General features: G+C 42.0%; 1 protein-coding gene across 1 annotated transcript in view; it reads right to left on the bottom strand.

Annotated features, from left to right (window-relative positions):
- Positions 1–1,507: 1,507 nt before the first annotated feature.
- lrrc75bb (leucine rich repeat containing 75Bb) overlaps positions 1,508–16,056 on the bottom strand; it is a 32,102-nt gene continuing 17,553 nt past the window's right edge. The window contains exon 4 of the mRNA XM_030436088.1: positions 1,508–3,946. Within this exon, the coding sequence (XP_030291948.1) occupies positions 3,343–3,946 (604 nt within the window). The 3' untranslated portion in view covers positions 1,508–3,342. The remainder of the gene's footprint in view (positions 3,947–16,056) is intronic.

The raw sequence follows: 16,056 nt of genomic DNA, 5'->3' as shown, positions 1-16,056 counted from the left end.
GCTCTCCCCCTGTGCTGAACATGAAAATGCCTCGCTAGCAGAGCGGCTACAAGTCAGCAGGATGTTGATATTATTCTATCCCTGACAGGTCCATACACGGCGCAGCACTCATCCACGCACGGCTTTAAATGCTGACATGGAAACCAGCTGCTGAAATAAACCCCAGAGTCATCAGACTTTTTCCTAATGTGTCCCTGAGGTATTAGAGCCATTATTAACTTCAGGAGTTTTATGTGTAAGTGTGCTTGGAGGCAGAAGTGAACCAAAATGAGGCTTGTTTTTCATTATAAAATATAAGAGCAAGTCCTAACTCTAAAGAAAATGAAATATAACAGAATATGAACTTGTTTTATATGTAATGACAGATTAGTCTGTTTAGTCATGGTGGTTGTTTTAAAATGCAAACCCTTTGTGCAACTAAAAACCTTTTTTAAAAAAAGGAGGATTAAACGGAAGTTCACATATTTGAATTCATTTTTATGATTTCTGTAGACATCATTTTTAAAGCTGCACTGATCAATATTTTAATATGAACTATTCATCAAATAAACACTTGTAAAGAGGAGTCGCTCAAAATCAAACACCTGGCCACGAGCCGACCTTCCGGTTCCCCTCGGCTCCACGGAGCTTTGAAGCTCTCTCAGATCATTGTTGTGGTTTTCTGTCCCTTGAGCCTGTTCAGGTTGTGGAACAGCTCTAAAAACAAATCAGCAGTCATTGAGGATGAAAAATATGGAAACCTTTTTATGCCAGTTAGAAAATAAAAAGATTCCCATGGTAAGACATTGTGAGATAAAAGACCTGATTTATCTCATAACTTGAACTTTTAACTAATGATAAGCATTTTTTATTATTATTTTGAAGTTATTACTGGGCTTCAATAGAAAATTAAGCAGAAGTAGAAGAGTAAAAACTGCAGATTATTTAATTGACAGTTGGCTCCAAACCCACAGACCCAAATATTAAAGTGTCTAACTTCATTACAACACATTATATTGCCCAAGTTAAGGCACGGTTTCTTAGAGTCACAGCTAGCTGCTCGCTGCCTGGCTAGCTGTCAGTAACCAGGCTTCATTCAATCCACCTGTTGGCTAACATGTGTCCTGGGCTTCAAGCTTGTGAGTGTAATATAGCATTTCTGCAGCTAACGAGACAGTCATTTCTCTCAGGAGGTGGCGGAGAACAAAAAGGAGATCAAACTGGATTTACGTTCTTCTGGTAGGAAGACACATGATTACAAATGAATGTTAATCTGTATCTGCTGGATGAGTAAGTAAGCCGCTGTTAGCCGCATCCCCCTCATAGCTCGCTGCACCGCCCCCGAGTGACTGGAAAGTTTTATCATCTGCAACAATAAAAATACACGATTGTGCTTTCTTTTCATTAGATCTCCATCTATTGTCTCGACCACCATTTCACTTCTATGTGACTGATTGCACAACACACTGTTTTCACAAACGAGTGTTACTTCAGACTAAAAACAACGAATAGTCCACAAAAAGGCAAATGTTATTCAAATCATGTTTATTTTTGAAGCAACGGCAAGCAAACATCACTTTTACTTTAAAAGCGGGCCACGATTTTTTAAAAGCCCAAATCAATTAATTACATGTACGACTGATTTTCATCATGACAGAGTGTGACATGAGCATCAACGTCGATGGTTTATCTGTTAAATCAAAAAAAAAAAAAAATAAAAATAAATTGCAATTAAACATTTATATTCGGGTGTAGGCGACTTGGTGAGTTGTTTTTATGTCAACAACAACCCAATAAAAACAAAGCTTGTGCATTCAGGGACGGAGTCGTCCTTAAAGTGCAAATGAGTAAACATTTCATTTCGACGATCAAAGGTAGTAATTTACTCTGGATGTCCACAACACGCGCAGGCACACACTCTAATTATGCTCTCGTAGACACACACGCACACACGTACGCACACAAACCAAGCATCCTGTTCATTAATATCCCTGTAGACACAAATAAACAGATTTTTTTTCCTGAATAATAGCATGGAAAGAGAACAGACCACATTAACATCTGTAGGCAGGGCAAAATGTGGGCTCGTACAGCTGGGTTCACATGCGGCGAGTTTTTTTTTTACCAAATGCCCCAAAAAACAATCTGAAATAAAGTGGAACAATAATGTACATGTAAACATGCTCTCTGTGGGATTTGATGTTGCACTACAGTAAACAATCATGCCCATTTCTTTAAAAAAAACAAACAAAAAAAACAATACAAGAGGATGAGAACTACACGTCTAAAAAAGACAAATAAGAGAGTGTTGCAGGTCTTTCATGCCACAACAAAGATTTATGTGCGCGCTGCAGCACCACAGGATGTAAAAGCTGAGCTGTGACATTGTGATTTCTTTGTACGCCTTTTAAAACAGAGTGGGCATCCTCTTCTCGTTACTTATGGTCTGATTCATAAATAGAAACATTCGTAAACCACCAGTGGACCAAATTATCTGGGGCTAGTCCCGATTTGCTGAGAAAAAATAGATCCCCTGCTCACCATGTGCGCCTGAAGGGGCCTAACGAGGCCTGATAGAAGCGGTAATCAGTTCATCAGCAGCTCCAACGCTGCGTCTGTGTGTGCCGTCTGCATGTCTGCATGTGTGTGTCAGGCCGAGGCTTTTCGCCGTACAGCTGCAGCATCAGTCTGCCTGATGAATGCGAAAATAATCTCACTGACTTTGAGTTCTGATACTAATAACTGACTTATCATAGCAAAATAAATGTCAAAATTGAACCCATGTATTTCCGAAGTAGGACATTTAGTCACTTTGACTTATTCGGACTTTGCACAGAAAAGGGGCAGTGGGGGCAAAGTTGCCGGAGAGGCCGAAGCAGCTGGGTAAACGTGCCCTGGGAATGTGAATTAGTAACGCTCCCCTTTTTCCTCAGCCACTACTCTTGAGGTGCCCTTGTGCAAGGCACTTAAACCCCAGCTGCTCCGGTGGGGAAAAAATGGCAAGAAACGGGAAGTGTCAATGTGTGAGGGCACGAAAACTCCAGGAAAAACAAAGCGCTGGAAAACAGCAAACATGTTCGCTTGAACTTCTCTGGGATAGAAAGACGGTTGCATCAATCCATAAATAAAGTCTTCGAGTCTGTACAACCGCACAGCTGCCTGCACTGCATTGTTTCAGTAGTCAGAGCATCCGGAGGGACACACAACACAGCTACTTATTTCAAAGTTATTTTCAGACACATGTGGGTCACTGTAAACATCTGCCACAATGACACCTGCTAACACAGGAGGCTAAACTTAGGCTGGGGTGATACTGATGGATAGACGGGGCAGCCAGTTCTCAAAGAAAGTCGCTCTGAGCGATCACCTCCCACAGAAGTGCACTGGCACATTTTTTGACGTGTTTTCTTCTCCGAAGCCCCAGGCTCGAAGCTCCAGCCTGTCCTCCTCCTCCTCTTTATCATCTTCCTCTGCATCCCCCTCCTCGTATAGACTGGGCTCCTCCACAGAGGTCTCCATGTTTGGGTTGTAGCCACTGAATCCCTGCGCCTCTCTGTATTCATAAATGGTGGGGAGGCTGCTGCGTAAACCGAAGCGGCGACGCAGGGCCACGAGCAGCGGCTGCGGCACAGTGAAGATATCCACATTGTTGCCCATGTCGACCCAGGCCAGGCAGGGGAACTTCTTGGGATCCTTCACCGCGTCCGTCAGGTCCTTTAGGATGGCCAGTGTCAGGCGGTTGCCGTTGACGGCCAGTATGGTCAGTTTTGGCAGGCCGCCGAGGCAGGGCAGCAGCAGCCGCAAGCTCTCGTCCTGCAGCTCAGTGAAGCTCAGGTCCACGGCCGACACTGCGTCGCTGCTGCTCTGGAGGTAGAAGGCCACGCGGTGCACGTCTCGGCCCGACAGTGGGATGCCCGACAGGTTGACGACGTCACCAGACAGTTTCTTCTTCAGGGTGGTCTTCAGACTGTTTGAAAGAAGAGACAAAACAAACCTTGTTTACAACTTAGATCACAGAATAACCATGTGTTGGGACAAGCACCGGCTACAGCTTTCCAAAAGTGTGTAAACACAAACGAGCTTTACTTCATCATACTGAGGTTATTGATCTAAAAAGCTCTGTAGCGGGGTGCCACACTGTCCCGCATGTACAGGGGAACTGCACAGTATGCAAAAAAGAAACGGCATCCACCAATGGAGTATAAAAAGTGCACTGATCGATAATGTAAAGACGAGAATTTGCATTTAAATGTGTCTCGGTCCGAGTCCCTCGAGCAACAAATTCTGCCTCCTGGGCTGAATGTTACCCGCTGAAAAGCACCAGCTGTTCTCAGTTACGCGTGTCACTTCTTTTCTGTAAAGCCATCTCTTAGCCAGCTCTCTAAGTCTGTTGGTGCAAAACAAACATCAAAGACAATAAATAAATAAATTAACAATTGGCAAACAGACCAAACAAGGCAAAAACAGAAAATTGTGCTCCTTCTGTCAGGGCCAATCAGAAACAAATATGTGACCTTATTTTGAGATGGGACTGCAGTTTAAACCCTGGGACAAGTGACTCATGCATGTTTCTCTCTGGATTTGTACAAATCAGGTCACATGTGTCTGAAGCGTTGTGAGTGACACATGAATAAGCCTCTTGAGCTGATCGGCAAATTTGAAAAACATGAGAACTCCCTGTTGTGATCCCCTTCTCTCATGCTACAACCAGTCCGTCACCACATCACTGTCGATTAAAAATGTTTAAACAGTAGCAATGATGTGCATCATTCCTTTAAAGGCCTCGTGAAAATCAGAGACAGTGAAAGCCTTGAAGGAACAGATGTTAAATAAACAAGTGTTTATTCACTTTCTTGTTGAATAAGATTAGTGTTTTTCATTCTCGGTCCTGGGCGACCCTGCCCTGCATGTTTCAGGTGTTTTCCCTTCCACCACGCTGTAAATACAAACTCAATACTGCCTGTATCCATTTCAAATTAAAAGCCCTCTAGTGTTTCAATAGACATCATCACATCATTTCTTAACAGGGCTTTTATTGTGTGGCAAGGTTCACGTATGTGCTGCCATATTTTCTGCAGTTTCTTTATTCATTTATTATTTTGAGGTTTAACTTTAGGAGAGACAAGTTAAGTTTAATTGAAATGGTACACATTATGTGTCGCAGTTGCCCTGATGGACTGTAGTGCTCATGGGCAACATCTAGCGGTGAAATTTGGTATTATTTGCCTCTTAATAAACAGGTTTTAGATTATTTCTGTCTGCCCAGCCTAGTCGGAATAATTGGAAAAATTAACTCACAAGCTAAGTAATATAGTATAAGGGTTGTAACAACTAGTATCCACATAAAGAGACCTAGATCAGTCAGAAAAGTTATTTGTTAGCACCCTCACCTGAATAAATACAATACACCTTTCTTTGTAACATAAATGTTGCTTCCAAATTAAAACTTTTAAACCCATAAACTCATTGAAGTTGAATGAATGACATTGCAACTAGGAAAATGAGACCATTTGAGGTGCATGCAAACGCACACTTATGTTTGTAGCAGCTTATGTAGCCTCACTAGCCTCAAGCAGAAATGAGGAGCAGGCTGTAGAAGTTTCTGTAGCTTACTCTGGAGCCTTTAAGGACTTCACCTCACATACACCGTGGCATTTTCCAAGAACTGCAAACAGACTTTGATGTGTAAAATCAGTGGAGTTCCCCTTAAGCAACAGCGAGCATCCGACTAACTTAGCATTTATACGGGAAGCAAGAGGAAACAGCGAGCCTGGCTCCGTCCAAATGGACCAAAAATGGCCAACCAGCACCTCCACTAATTAACAGCCAGGATAGCCCCCTGATTCTAGTGTTTACACTAAGCTAAGTTAGCTAGCGGCTGGCAGTAGCTTTATATTCAACACACACAAGAGTTAATTCTACCTTTCCTAAAACGCCAAACTTGTGATTAAACTTTTGTCAGAATTTTATGAATATCTTCTTATACATTGTGCAGATCAGACAGGAGGATTGTACATTCATATGTGATGGATGGACAAACACACTGTGAGGTGACGAAAACGGCGAGAAACAAGGGTGATAAAAGGCAAGTGATAATCTATTTCCACCTGTTGTCTGCGAGCTGAGGTGAATCCATCTAAAAAAATAAAAAATAAATACTTAAAGTATCATACCTGTCTGGTTGGATCATTGCATCCCTCACTGCCTCTGATACTTTGAAACACAAATGTTCTCTCTATACCAGAATGTGGTTAAATATGCATAGGAGAGCTATAAGGCAGCTGCATGCATGTCATGGTGGAACTGGGAAGTTAAGACAGAGCCTGCTGCAGTGCATTAGAGTCCCTTTGTTTTTACTGGCATGTAGACTTGGAAGAAGTCGGAGGAGAGACATCTGCCAAACAAATGATAATGAGGTGGAAGCGTGGGAGACTTTGTTTAAAAAATCCGACAAGCAGGAGAAAATTGTTCTATTTAACTGGCCTAAGGTTTATCCTCTCTTTGTCTTTGTCTTGTCTGCCTTTTTACTCGTCCCTCTCCCTCCTCAGGCACAGTGAGGATTATCCTCGCATCTCTCTCTGCTCTCTGGTCTGTCTGGGAGCGTTATAAATTAGCAGGCTGCACCTTTTACATCTGTCACCCTCTCTGCTCGGTTAAGGGAAAGAATAAGATCTGTAGCACACCAGGGCTGCGATTCGAATGATTATTGATTCCCACAGAAGGCTATAATTCATCTCTCCCTCCTTCATTTCCTCACTGTTGCTCATTGCCTCTCACTTTCTTGCTCTCTCTATTACTTGGCCTCCTTCTTTCGTTTCACTCCTATAATCCCACTCCCTCCTTGTTGCTCTGAATTAGATCGGCTGAAGCACCTGTGTTCGTGCTTTCATTTTTCCTTCTGCAATGCCTTACAGTATTTCTGCATTTATTAAATTTTCATCTAGCCACCTGAATACAAACTGATTCTTTATGGAGTAAAATGTCACCATCATTTCTCATGCGAAAATGCTGCTCGTATGTGTTCCCCTTTATTGTTTCCTATCTAGATATTGCAGCATATTGGTCGAACATGGTACAGAATGAACACTAGATATATTTGATGATTGGAAAATGGATACACTGTACTAGGAGTGACTGACAAGATAGATTTGAATGATGCTTGTTTAAAAAGCGCAAAAACAGTAAATACAGGGTTCAAATGTGGTTAATGAGAATGTTTGAAGACTATGGATGCTCCATCCTCTGACGTCACACTCAGGGCGGGAAGCTCAAGTGTCACACTGCTGTGTTACAGGTTGCAAGTCCGATAAAACGTTTGAATGATCAGCTGAAAAGACAATTGACTTTTGAGCGACATTGGACCAAATTTCAAGATAAAACAACACATTTGGCATTCATTCAACAGTGTAATCATTCAGCCACTTAGCTGACATTACTGTTTGATGTCACACTATACTACAGGAAAGGCATCATTTACATGTAGAATATCAACAAACACATCTCGGACAGATTTATCTATGCCTCGAAGTGAAACACACTGGATTTAATCGAGCAGTAATGTAAGCTATGGAGGGACTGATTGCTAATGTTAGCTAACTGGTTGTTGTATGAGCATCATCCCAACATTCAAGCTTCCCACCTTCAGGGTACGTAAAATGGCCGCCAAGTGAATACGAGTTTTCTGAATGAAAAAGATTGCTATGGGCAAGCACACATGAATGTCATAAAAAATGAAAATGTAGGCTTTACTTGAAAATATATTGTAAACAATGTAGGGGAAAATCTTGTTTTACTGGTATCTGGACCAATAGTTGTGCAAGTTAAGTGTGTGTGTATGTGGCCGTGCATGTCTATGTAACTTTTGTATTGTCACTGTTTCCTGGACGCAATGTTATAATTTAAGAAATGACAATAAACATCTTGTGGAGAAATAACATCCACAGGCTGCAAATAATGATTTTCTTAGTCCAATGGTTTAATCGTTTATTCCAGTGGTTCCCAATCTAGGAAGCCCGGAGGTGTTGCATCTGAGAGGCTGTGAGATGATTAATTGTTTCAGCACTCAAATGTTATTGACTATGACTGTTGCTTTGAAAATGCCAGGAAAGTCTGACTTCATCTGCAGCTTCTTGGCACGCTCGACCACATCTGTGACGTTGGACGGTTTACTGTACCACTGTGCAGCTTCTGCACTTCACTGTAATGAAACTGATCACGAGCATCGACTTTGTTTCCTTGTATTTGTGTACAGGAGGGTATTCCTGCCTCTGCTGGAGCCCTCTCCCCTCACCTGTCTGCCTATGTTTGCGTAGGAAGAAACAAAGTCAGGCGGGAGCTGAGAGGGTTTGCGCAGGGAGAGGATGGTGGGCTCTAATGTGGCTTTAATGAGGCAGAGTAAAGGCGACTTCATACTCCCTTCGAAAGCCGCTGCCTCCCAAGTCCACGGGTACAGTTCCACCCACAGGCTGCTTGGTTGGCTGTAGGCCCAGGGGCACAGCTAGCATTTTCTAAAGCCACAGTATACACTATAGTCCATCAGCATGAAATGATAGCAACATAAACAACAAAATGTCCCATCTCTCTCCCTCTGATGTGGCTGCCATGCTCGTAGGCAGTGGTGCACATCCTCTTGGACCAGCTCAGACACAAACAACATCAAAGGACAGTCTACGCGCATAAACATGATCTGAAACAAGAGCGTCCCTGCATCGGGACTCATTTAAAAGCAAACAAGTGAGGGAAATCCATTTATTGACATCCTCAGGAGCAACTGATACAACAGTGCAGGAATCTAATAAGAGCTGACTCTCATGTGTCAAACTATTGGCTGCTTATATTCGGGTTCAGGCAGACTGTCTAATTGCTTTTCATAGCATGTCTTTCCTCAGGGATGTTGTTAACTTTGAGGCACAGAACGAGAGTCCTAGCTGTTTTATAGTTATGTAAGCCCCAGAGGTACAGCCAAAACATCTGGGGTTTGTGATGTTGAAATGGAGTGCAGGCAAACAGATCAAGCTTGCAGGAAAGGTCATAACAAAACAAGAGAATGTGTATTTTTAATTGTTCATTCTAGAAACTGCGTTTTGAGAGATACAGTGCTGAAAAATCAGTGACTCAATCTATTTTATCTGCAGCGGATTTGGGTTCATGCTGGATAAGAAACCCACAGTGGCTTGATCTGTCTCACAGGGTGCCAGTGTTGATACAGAGATTTAGTCAGACAGTCTCGGCTACTCTTTGATTACTGTAACAACTGCATACAAAACATATCATATCTGGCTGTTTCCACAACAAGAATTGATATTAGGTTTCAATTCACCCCTTTGATTTCTGATGATATGTCAACTATGGCTGTTTGCACACATCAAATATGTATATCTTATGTATGGTTTATGGAATATACATTAGTATATTGCATATAGACCAAATCCCAGATTTCCTTTTCTGTCAAAGATCTTAGAAAAGGTTTATAATTTACTGCTCACATGAGTCAATAGCACTTAGACTGCTCTACTTAGGGTAATCAATGATCTTCTCCTTGCTGCTGATGCTGGCACTTCTGCACTGATTTTACTTGAGTTAAGATGAGTTTATGATACAGTAGCTCATAGTATTTTAGTTTGTAATCTCAGAGATTCTAAGTGGTAGCCTATATCGTAGACAACTGTACTTGTTTCAATTTCTTGAAGACGTTTCATCTCTCATTTAAGAGGCTTCTTTGGCTCTAACTTACTGGAGGGGAGTTGCAGGCTAAATTGTTGCTAATCTCAGAGATGTTGTAGGACTTGCAGACACTGAAAACAGACCTTTGAACTGTGGCATTCCTCAAGGCTCTATCATTGGTCCCCTTCTATTTTGCAACTTGGCAGAGTAATGCATAAACTTGACACTTCTTTACACTGCTATGCTGATGACATGCAACTCTATGTATCTGTAAAGAACAGTACGACTGACGTCCTCCATCTTAATCGAGAAACAATCCTGTTTTAATCCCTTTGACCTTTTGTCGCCAACTTCTGTGCTATTGAAAAAGGGGATAATTTTATCGTTCCCTGAAAAGTCTTTTTTTTGCTGCAGCCAGACAACAGGAACAAAGGAAATCACATTACATCCATTTTAGCCCATTAGTGTTGGCTTCCAATTCATTTTAAAAATACATTTTTTAAATCAAATTCATAGAATTATGGAGCAGAATTGCTAACTGCTGCTAACTGTAGTTGCTGAAGCAGTTAGCTCAGTTAGCTGTGCAGCCAGTGGTCCAGACTAGGAGATCTGAGAACCGGGGGAGTGTCTGTGTTCACTGGTTAACATGCTAACTTCAGTAGGCATTTCTGCGTCACAATACACATATGTCATAACGTGAAAACCATTATTTCTTCTATGTTTTAATGTTTTCAACTAAAATTCTTACATATTGCACCTTTAAACTGAAAGCAACCTTCAATCCTGCAACACAAGTCTTCTAGAAGTCCCCTGATGCAAAACTAAAGAAAACTGTAGTTGTGCTGTCACAGCTGTATAATTGCTTTTCTTCACTTTTTTCTGCTGAAAGAAAAGTGATATACAAAATAAAGGTTAGACTTTCATAATTATGATTATCTTATTATTGTATTGTTCTATTGAGCTATACATCCCCAGACAAGATGAAAGCCTCTCCATTAGGTCCTTGCAGGTCAATTGATTTTTGTATTCATTCATTTTGTAACCATGTCTGGTGCCACTCAGCATGAGGTTAGTCTCCACTCAGTCTTGTTGTTTCTTCTGATGTTACAAAAGTTAAGTGCTCATCATCTGAGTTAGTCTGCATCTTTCCTACTTCTCCATTCTGCAAATCAATTTCCGCTTGAATGCAACATAACACTCCCTCTACACTTGACCTGAAAGAGATGGAGGGCTGGAGAAGTGAACATTTTAAAAAAAGGGCTGAAAGGGTCGAGGCAACGTGTTCATTCTCCCAGATTCAAATACAGTCACATCTTTACAAGGAGGATCGCACGATCCTTCAACATGCTGCCACCAGGGTGAGAGAGTTAAAAGCAAATGGCAGGAGAAACTTGTAATTTGTCCGCCCACATAAAATACACGTTCCCCTTCATTTACTCTCATGAATCAGTAATACATTGAGAGACAGAGGGAGTTCTTAAGGTTAATTTTTTTTCTTGTGTGCATTTACTATGGGATTTAATATAACAATGAATGTTATAAAACTGTCTGCTTTGGTCAAATAAATATATTTAACAGTTTGACCTCTTTCTTTTGCCTGAGCAGTCACTCTTTTCAGCAATGCCGTGTAAACACAGAGCTTTCACTGGAGCGACTGGGGTTGCAGTTAGATGATGTGGTCCACATTTTCAATATGACACACTTAATAAAGTTTCCATTTAAATCCCATGTGCATGCGATAAGTTAACCCGATGCGTCAGATGAACCATCTGGGAAGGCGCTGCAAGAAACAAAACGGGCAGCGATTCAAAAAGATACTTGGCAGGTGATTTGACGAACCATCTGTCTGTCACCGTCTATCACAGGCTAACTTTAACCAATCAGACCAACAGCAGGGGAGCGCTACCACCAGCAGAGCAAGGAGAGAAGAGAGAAAACATTTTTTTTTTAAACACAAAAAGCCTTCAGTGGTGTTCTTTGCACTGTCAATTAAAAATACTCTCCAGTTCTGAGGCTAGCAGCAGCTATGCTACCCTCTCAAGGAGCCACCATTGTTGCTTTCAAACCAACGATCCCTTCTCTCACTTTTCACATCTAAAACACAGACGTAGCTGCCACAAGTTCCTCGCAGGATGCTGAGCCACAAGTGCATCCCTTCAAGCCTGGCATGACGGATTTGTAAATTCACAGAATCATATGATTTCGTAGGCACACATTTACATGGCTTATGTTACTGATACTTAAGAAGTTGCATTTTTAATCATCAATAATTCATTCACAACTTATAAACTTTTTAAATCAGGCCTTTTCTGAAAGTGTTACCAGTAAGGGTCTCGCAGACAGCTTGGTAGTAATCGGTATTAAAAGAAATGCTTAATATTTTAATATTTTCTAACTTAGTACTAGTATTTTTCTTGCTGGTGTGGTTGTAAAACCTCTGTAATATATCCAACAGTATTTCAGCCAGGAGGACAAACTCTGCAATACAAATTTAAATATATTTCCTGCTGAGCTTGCAGAGAGACACTTGACTCTTTTCAGGGGAATGAAATAAAAGCACTTGAGAAACATTGGAGTTGGACGCCGTTCCACAGGCCCGTGGGATCGGACAGATCAATGCCTGCTTCATCAATGCTTTGGTCTTGACCTGTTTACTCCTCGGATCGATCTAAGATGTTTTGCCTCCAGGCATCTGTATAATACATGGGCGGTAGTCGAGCTCAGCCGTGGGAGAGCCTACAAGGGTCTAATTTACAAACTCATCCTTGAAAAGTGAGCAGCTGGTAAAAGACTGCTCTTTTATTTCTATTCCCCCCCCCCCCTTGTTTTATCTGTATGTGCCTCCAGACGTGTGACCGTGGGCTACAGTGCCAAACATGTCCTCAACCAGTTTGCTCAACTCAACTCAGTTTTAGCATCAAATATGTGATTCTTGTGCCTTGGGACAGTTTGGCCCACGTTAATGAGAATCCTTTAGAGTCACTCTGAGCACAAAATGTAGTTAAATCCGCCACAATGCGACTGTCACACTGATACTACGCTTCTGCAGAAATTGTGCTGGGAAACATGAAAGCGGTGAGTGCATGCACCATCCAGCGTCCTCCAGTTTCACGAGGATAATGGCACATTTTCTGCGAAGGAAAAAATAGCCCCGGAGCTCATTTGGATTTGGATTAAATTTCAGTGAAACACTTAGCGAATGGGCTGATTAGGGCTTCCTCTATTGTGCGTCGTCAATGGAGCAGCTTCGGGCTAAGTGCTGTTTTGACACCTCAGATCGCTCACTTGTTTCTTGGAAACTTTTGAATTTGTTTGAGGGAAGCAGTAGTGTTGATGTCAACGTGGAGTAATAGGTACAGCACATGTGCCATTCTAAAAATAAAAATAATGGGAATCAAGTTGTTAAAAAACAGTCAAATCCTTGAAGATGTAGCACCAATAATCTCCTCAGTCTTGTGTCCAGGTGTGAAGGTGGAGCTTTAATTAGCACAGAAGGACATAAAAGGACACAGGACTGCTGGGTGCACCAACTCTTACATACAACTCTCATGGGCTGGTGACATTTCTTCTCAGAGTGAAACACAACATTCAACAACAACAAGTGAGAAGAGAAGAAGAAAAACAAAAATATCCTTATTTCTCTCTCAAGCTTAGTTTACACCAAAAATAACACCTACATGGATGCAACATGGATTACCTCAAATAATGACTTCCGACCAAAGATAAAAGCGTATTTGTGCTGTGCCAATGACTATAAAACCCCTCGGTACAGAATGTACCATAATGTACCTCTGCAGCGTGTAAAATGCAAAATGTAATCTTCAGCTGAGCTATAAATTCACCCATGATTTGATTCAATGTGACAAACTAGACACTCAGGAGAAAGGGATACTGCGACAGAACACATAGAAAACAGTATGCATTACATAACTGTATATCATGGAGGAGTACGCCTGTGTCTGCCGTACTATGTCAAGGCACGGTTATGAAAGCGGCATTAAAATGCAGGGCTCCAAATGCAGACCGAGGGGCTTCAACGTCAGGAGCGATCCATTTCAGCCTCAAAAGAGAACGAGAACGAGAGCCACAGATCATCAGAAGCACAACAATCATTGTTTCTGTTATTCTCAGGTAGCTGCAGCCTTATTGCAGATTAACAGTTAAAATCCAATCGATGAGAGGTTAACAGAGGTTCAATCCTCGGATAGAAACCAAGGAAGCCTTTCAGTGCCGTTATTTAAAGCAGCTTGGCTCAATCTAAAACATTTCTGTCGGGTTAAAAACACCTGCGGCCTTGTGTTTGCCGATCAACACGTTTAATCTTTCTAATTATTTCATTACGGCCCCCCATGCCCCGAAGATTAGAGGGATGGATACTGTGTGTCTCTTCTTCCTCCCCCTCATCCTCCAGCATCTCGGTCTACCGCGGGAAGCCCTCAATTATTCATGCGTGAGGATGGTGGCTGGATCTTTAAGTCTCTATTAAAAGTGGAGGTCAAACAGAAAGCGGATTGAGGAGACTGAGTGCAGCATGCAGTCAAGTGGGACACTCCATCCCGGCTATGAGCGTGAGGATGCAAAACCTTCCACAAACCAGACATCTGCTATTGTGCAGTCAAAGCCACACATTCATATTTCTCACATATTCCTTCCCCTGTGTTGTCAGATTTTTGCCCTCGCCCGAGGAGGGTCGGGTAGTCAGAGGTCAGGCCTGCTGAGTTGGAGGCTGTTCAGCCTTCCACTGCACACCTCAGGGGGCTGTCTTGGCTTCAAAAAATAGGTCATGCACTTGTTAGATGCAGATGACACATGGCTCGGTGTACAGATGCCCCATGTACAGTAAATGCATTAAGGAAGAATTATCGAGTTAATATTTTCTTGACACGGTGCAGCAGCCGTGCGACAAGAGACCAGGTGTAATCAGATTATAGGTGACAGGTTATTATTACGACGGGGGCATCGCCTCAGGGCGAGACCTCAAGCCACAGGAAAGAAACTGATCCAGGGCGACACATTATCGGGTTAGAAAACCACCCAAACGAGGAGTTTTTTTGATCCTATGACGCAGGAGTAGTAAACAAATAATACTAGCAGTGAGTCAATACAACTAATCGGATGACGTTAACCCACTGCTTTGTCTCAATATAGAGGTTTTGGTGTGTTTAGAGTTCAGACTGGTCGGATCAAAGTCAGTGTTTATTAGGGGTGGGACAAAATATTACAGCAATATGTGTCACTTCTTCTTGTGATGTGATATCATATATACATTAGCACCACATATCAGTATTTTTTTTATGAAAACAGACTTATTTTGTATCAAATCGGGAAAATCGGGAGAGTTGGCGTGTTGTCACCAAGTATAGCTGAGGCTGATGGAAACACCAAAGTATTCCACATATCAAACAAATCTAAAAAGTTATTATAGTTAATCCTAAAGAGTATATAAATGTCTGCACCTAATAATTCAATAGATGTTGAGACATTTCACTCTAGAGGTGAAATCAGGGGATCAGAACTGTCAGATACATGGTCCAGGATCCATTGAACAGTTCTCTCTCACATAATTAAAACAGATTTCCTTTCTCTCGTTCATCCACTATGTAGGCCAACTTAAACTTAGTTCCTAATTGTTCATATTTGTATGATATTGTGGTCAGCATCCGTCTATTAGAGTGTTCCAGCTTTTTTTTTTTGACTAAAGGCCAAAACAAAGAAAAACAAAAGATGTTAAATCACAACAACGAAGACATGGCCCTGAATGAAGCTTGGTTTATAATTATAGGTCGGCATCACGAACAACAGTGAGCACTGCAAAGCTGGAAGGTGTTAACAGCATTTCTGTGGCCCGGGAAGGATCGTGTAAGGGAGAAGGGGCTCAGAATAACAGCGAGAAAGAGAGGTAGAGGGGATTTCTTCAAAGATTAGAGCAAATTAGTCTGAGCAGAGCACGGAGAAACTGGAGAGCGAGTCCCAGTGAGCACTTCTCTGGTGATTAGCTGGTGAAAAGAAGCCGAAGAATCTGGAACGCAGACGTCGAAATGCAGTTGACAAAATTGGCCATAAGCATCCAGACTATAACACGATGTCTAAGAAACTTTCACTGCTCAACCAAACAAAGTTAGAGCCAAGATGCCTCGACGGCTTTTTACCGGCTAATGCTTTCCTGGGTATGATTCAGAAGTGAGAGGATGACGTGATGTGCCACTTGAGGAAATTAGTTTTTTTAGCCTATGAGCAAAGGGGATTATCTTGTTGAAGTGAAGGACATTCCAAGTCTGGTGAGAGACAAATTTGTAAGCGTGATGATGCAAGTCACAGGTCGGTGTGCAGGACGGGGGCCTGTAGGTGGTAAGTTGTGGCTACTTTAGTCAGCCTCATGGAGTCTGAAAGAGAAAAAACTGCTGGAGGCAGCTG

This window comes from Sparus aurata, chromosome 12 (genome assembly GCF_900880675.1).
Source record: "Sparus aurata chromosome 12, fSpaAur1.1, whole genome shotgun sequence".
NCBI lineage: Eukaryota > Metazoa > Chordata > Actinopteri > Spariformes > Sparidae > Sparus > Sparus aurata.
This window is presented reverse-complemented; position numbering and strand designations above follow the sequence as displayed.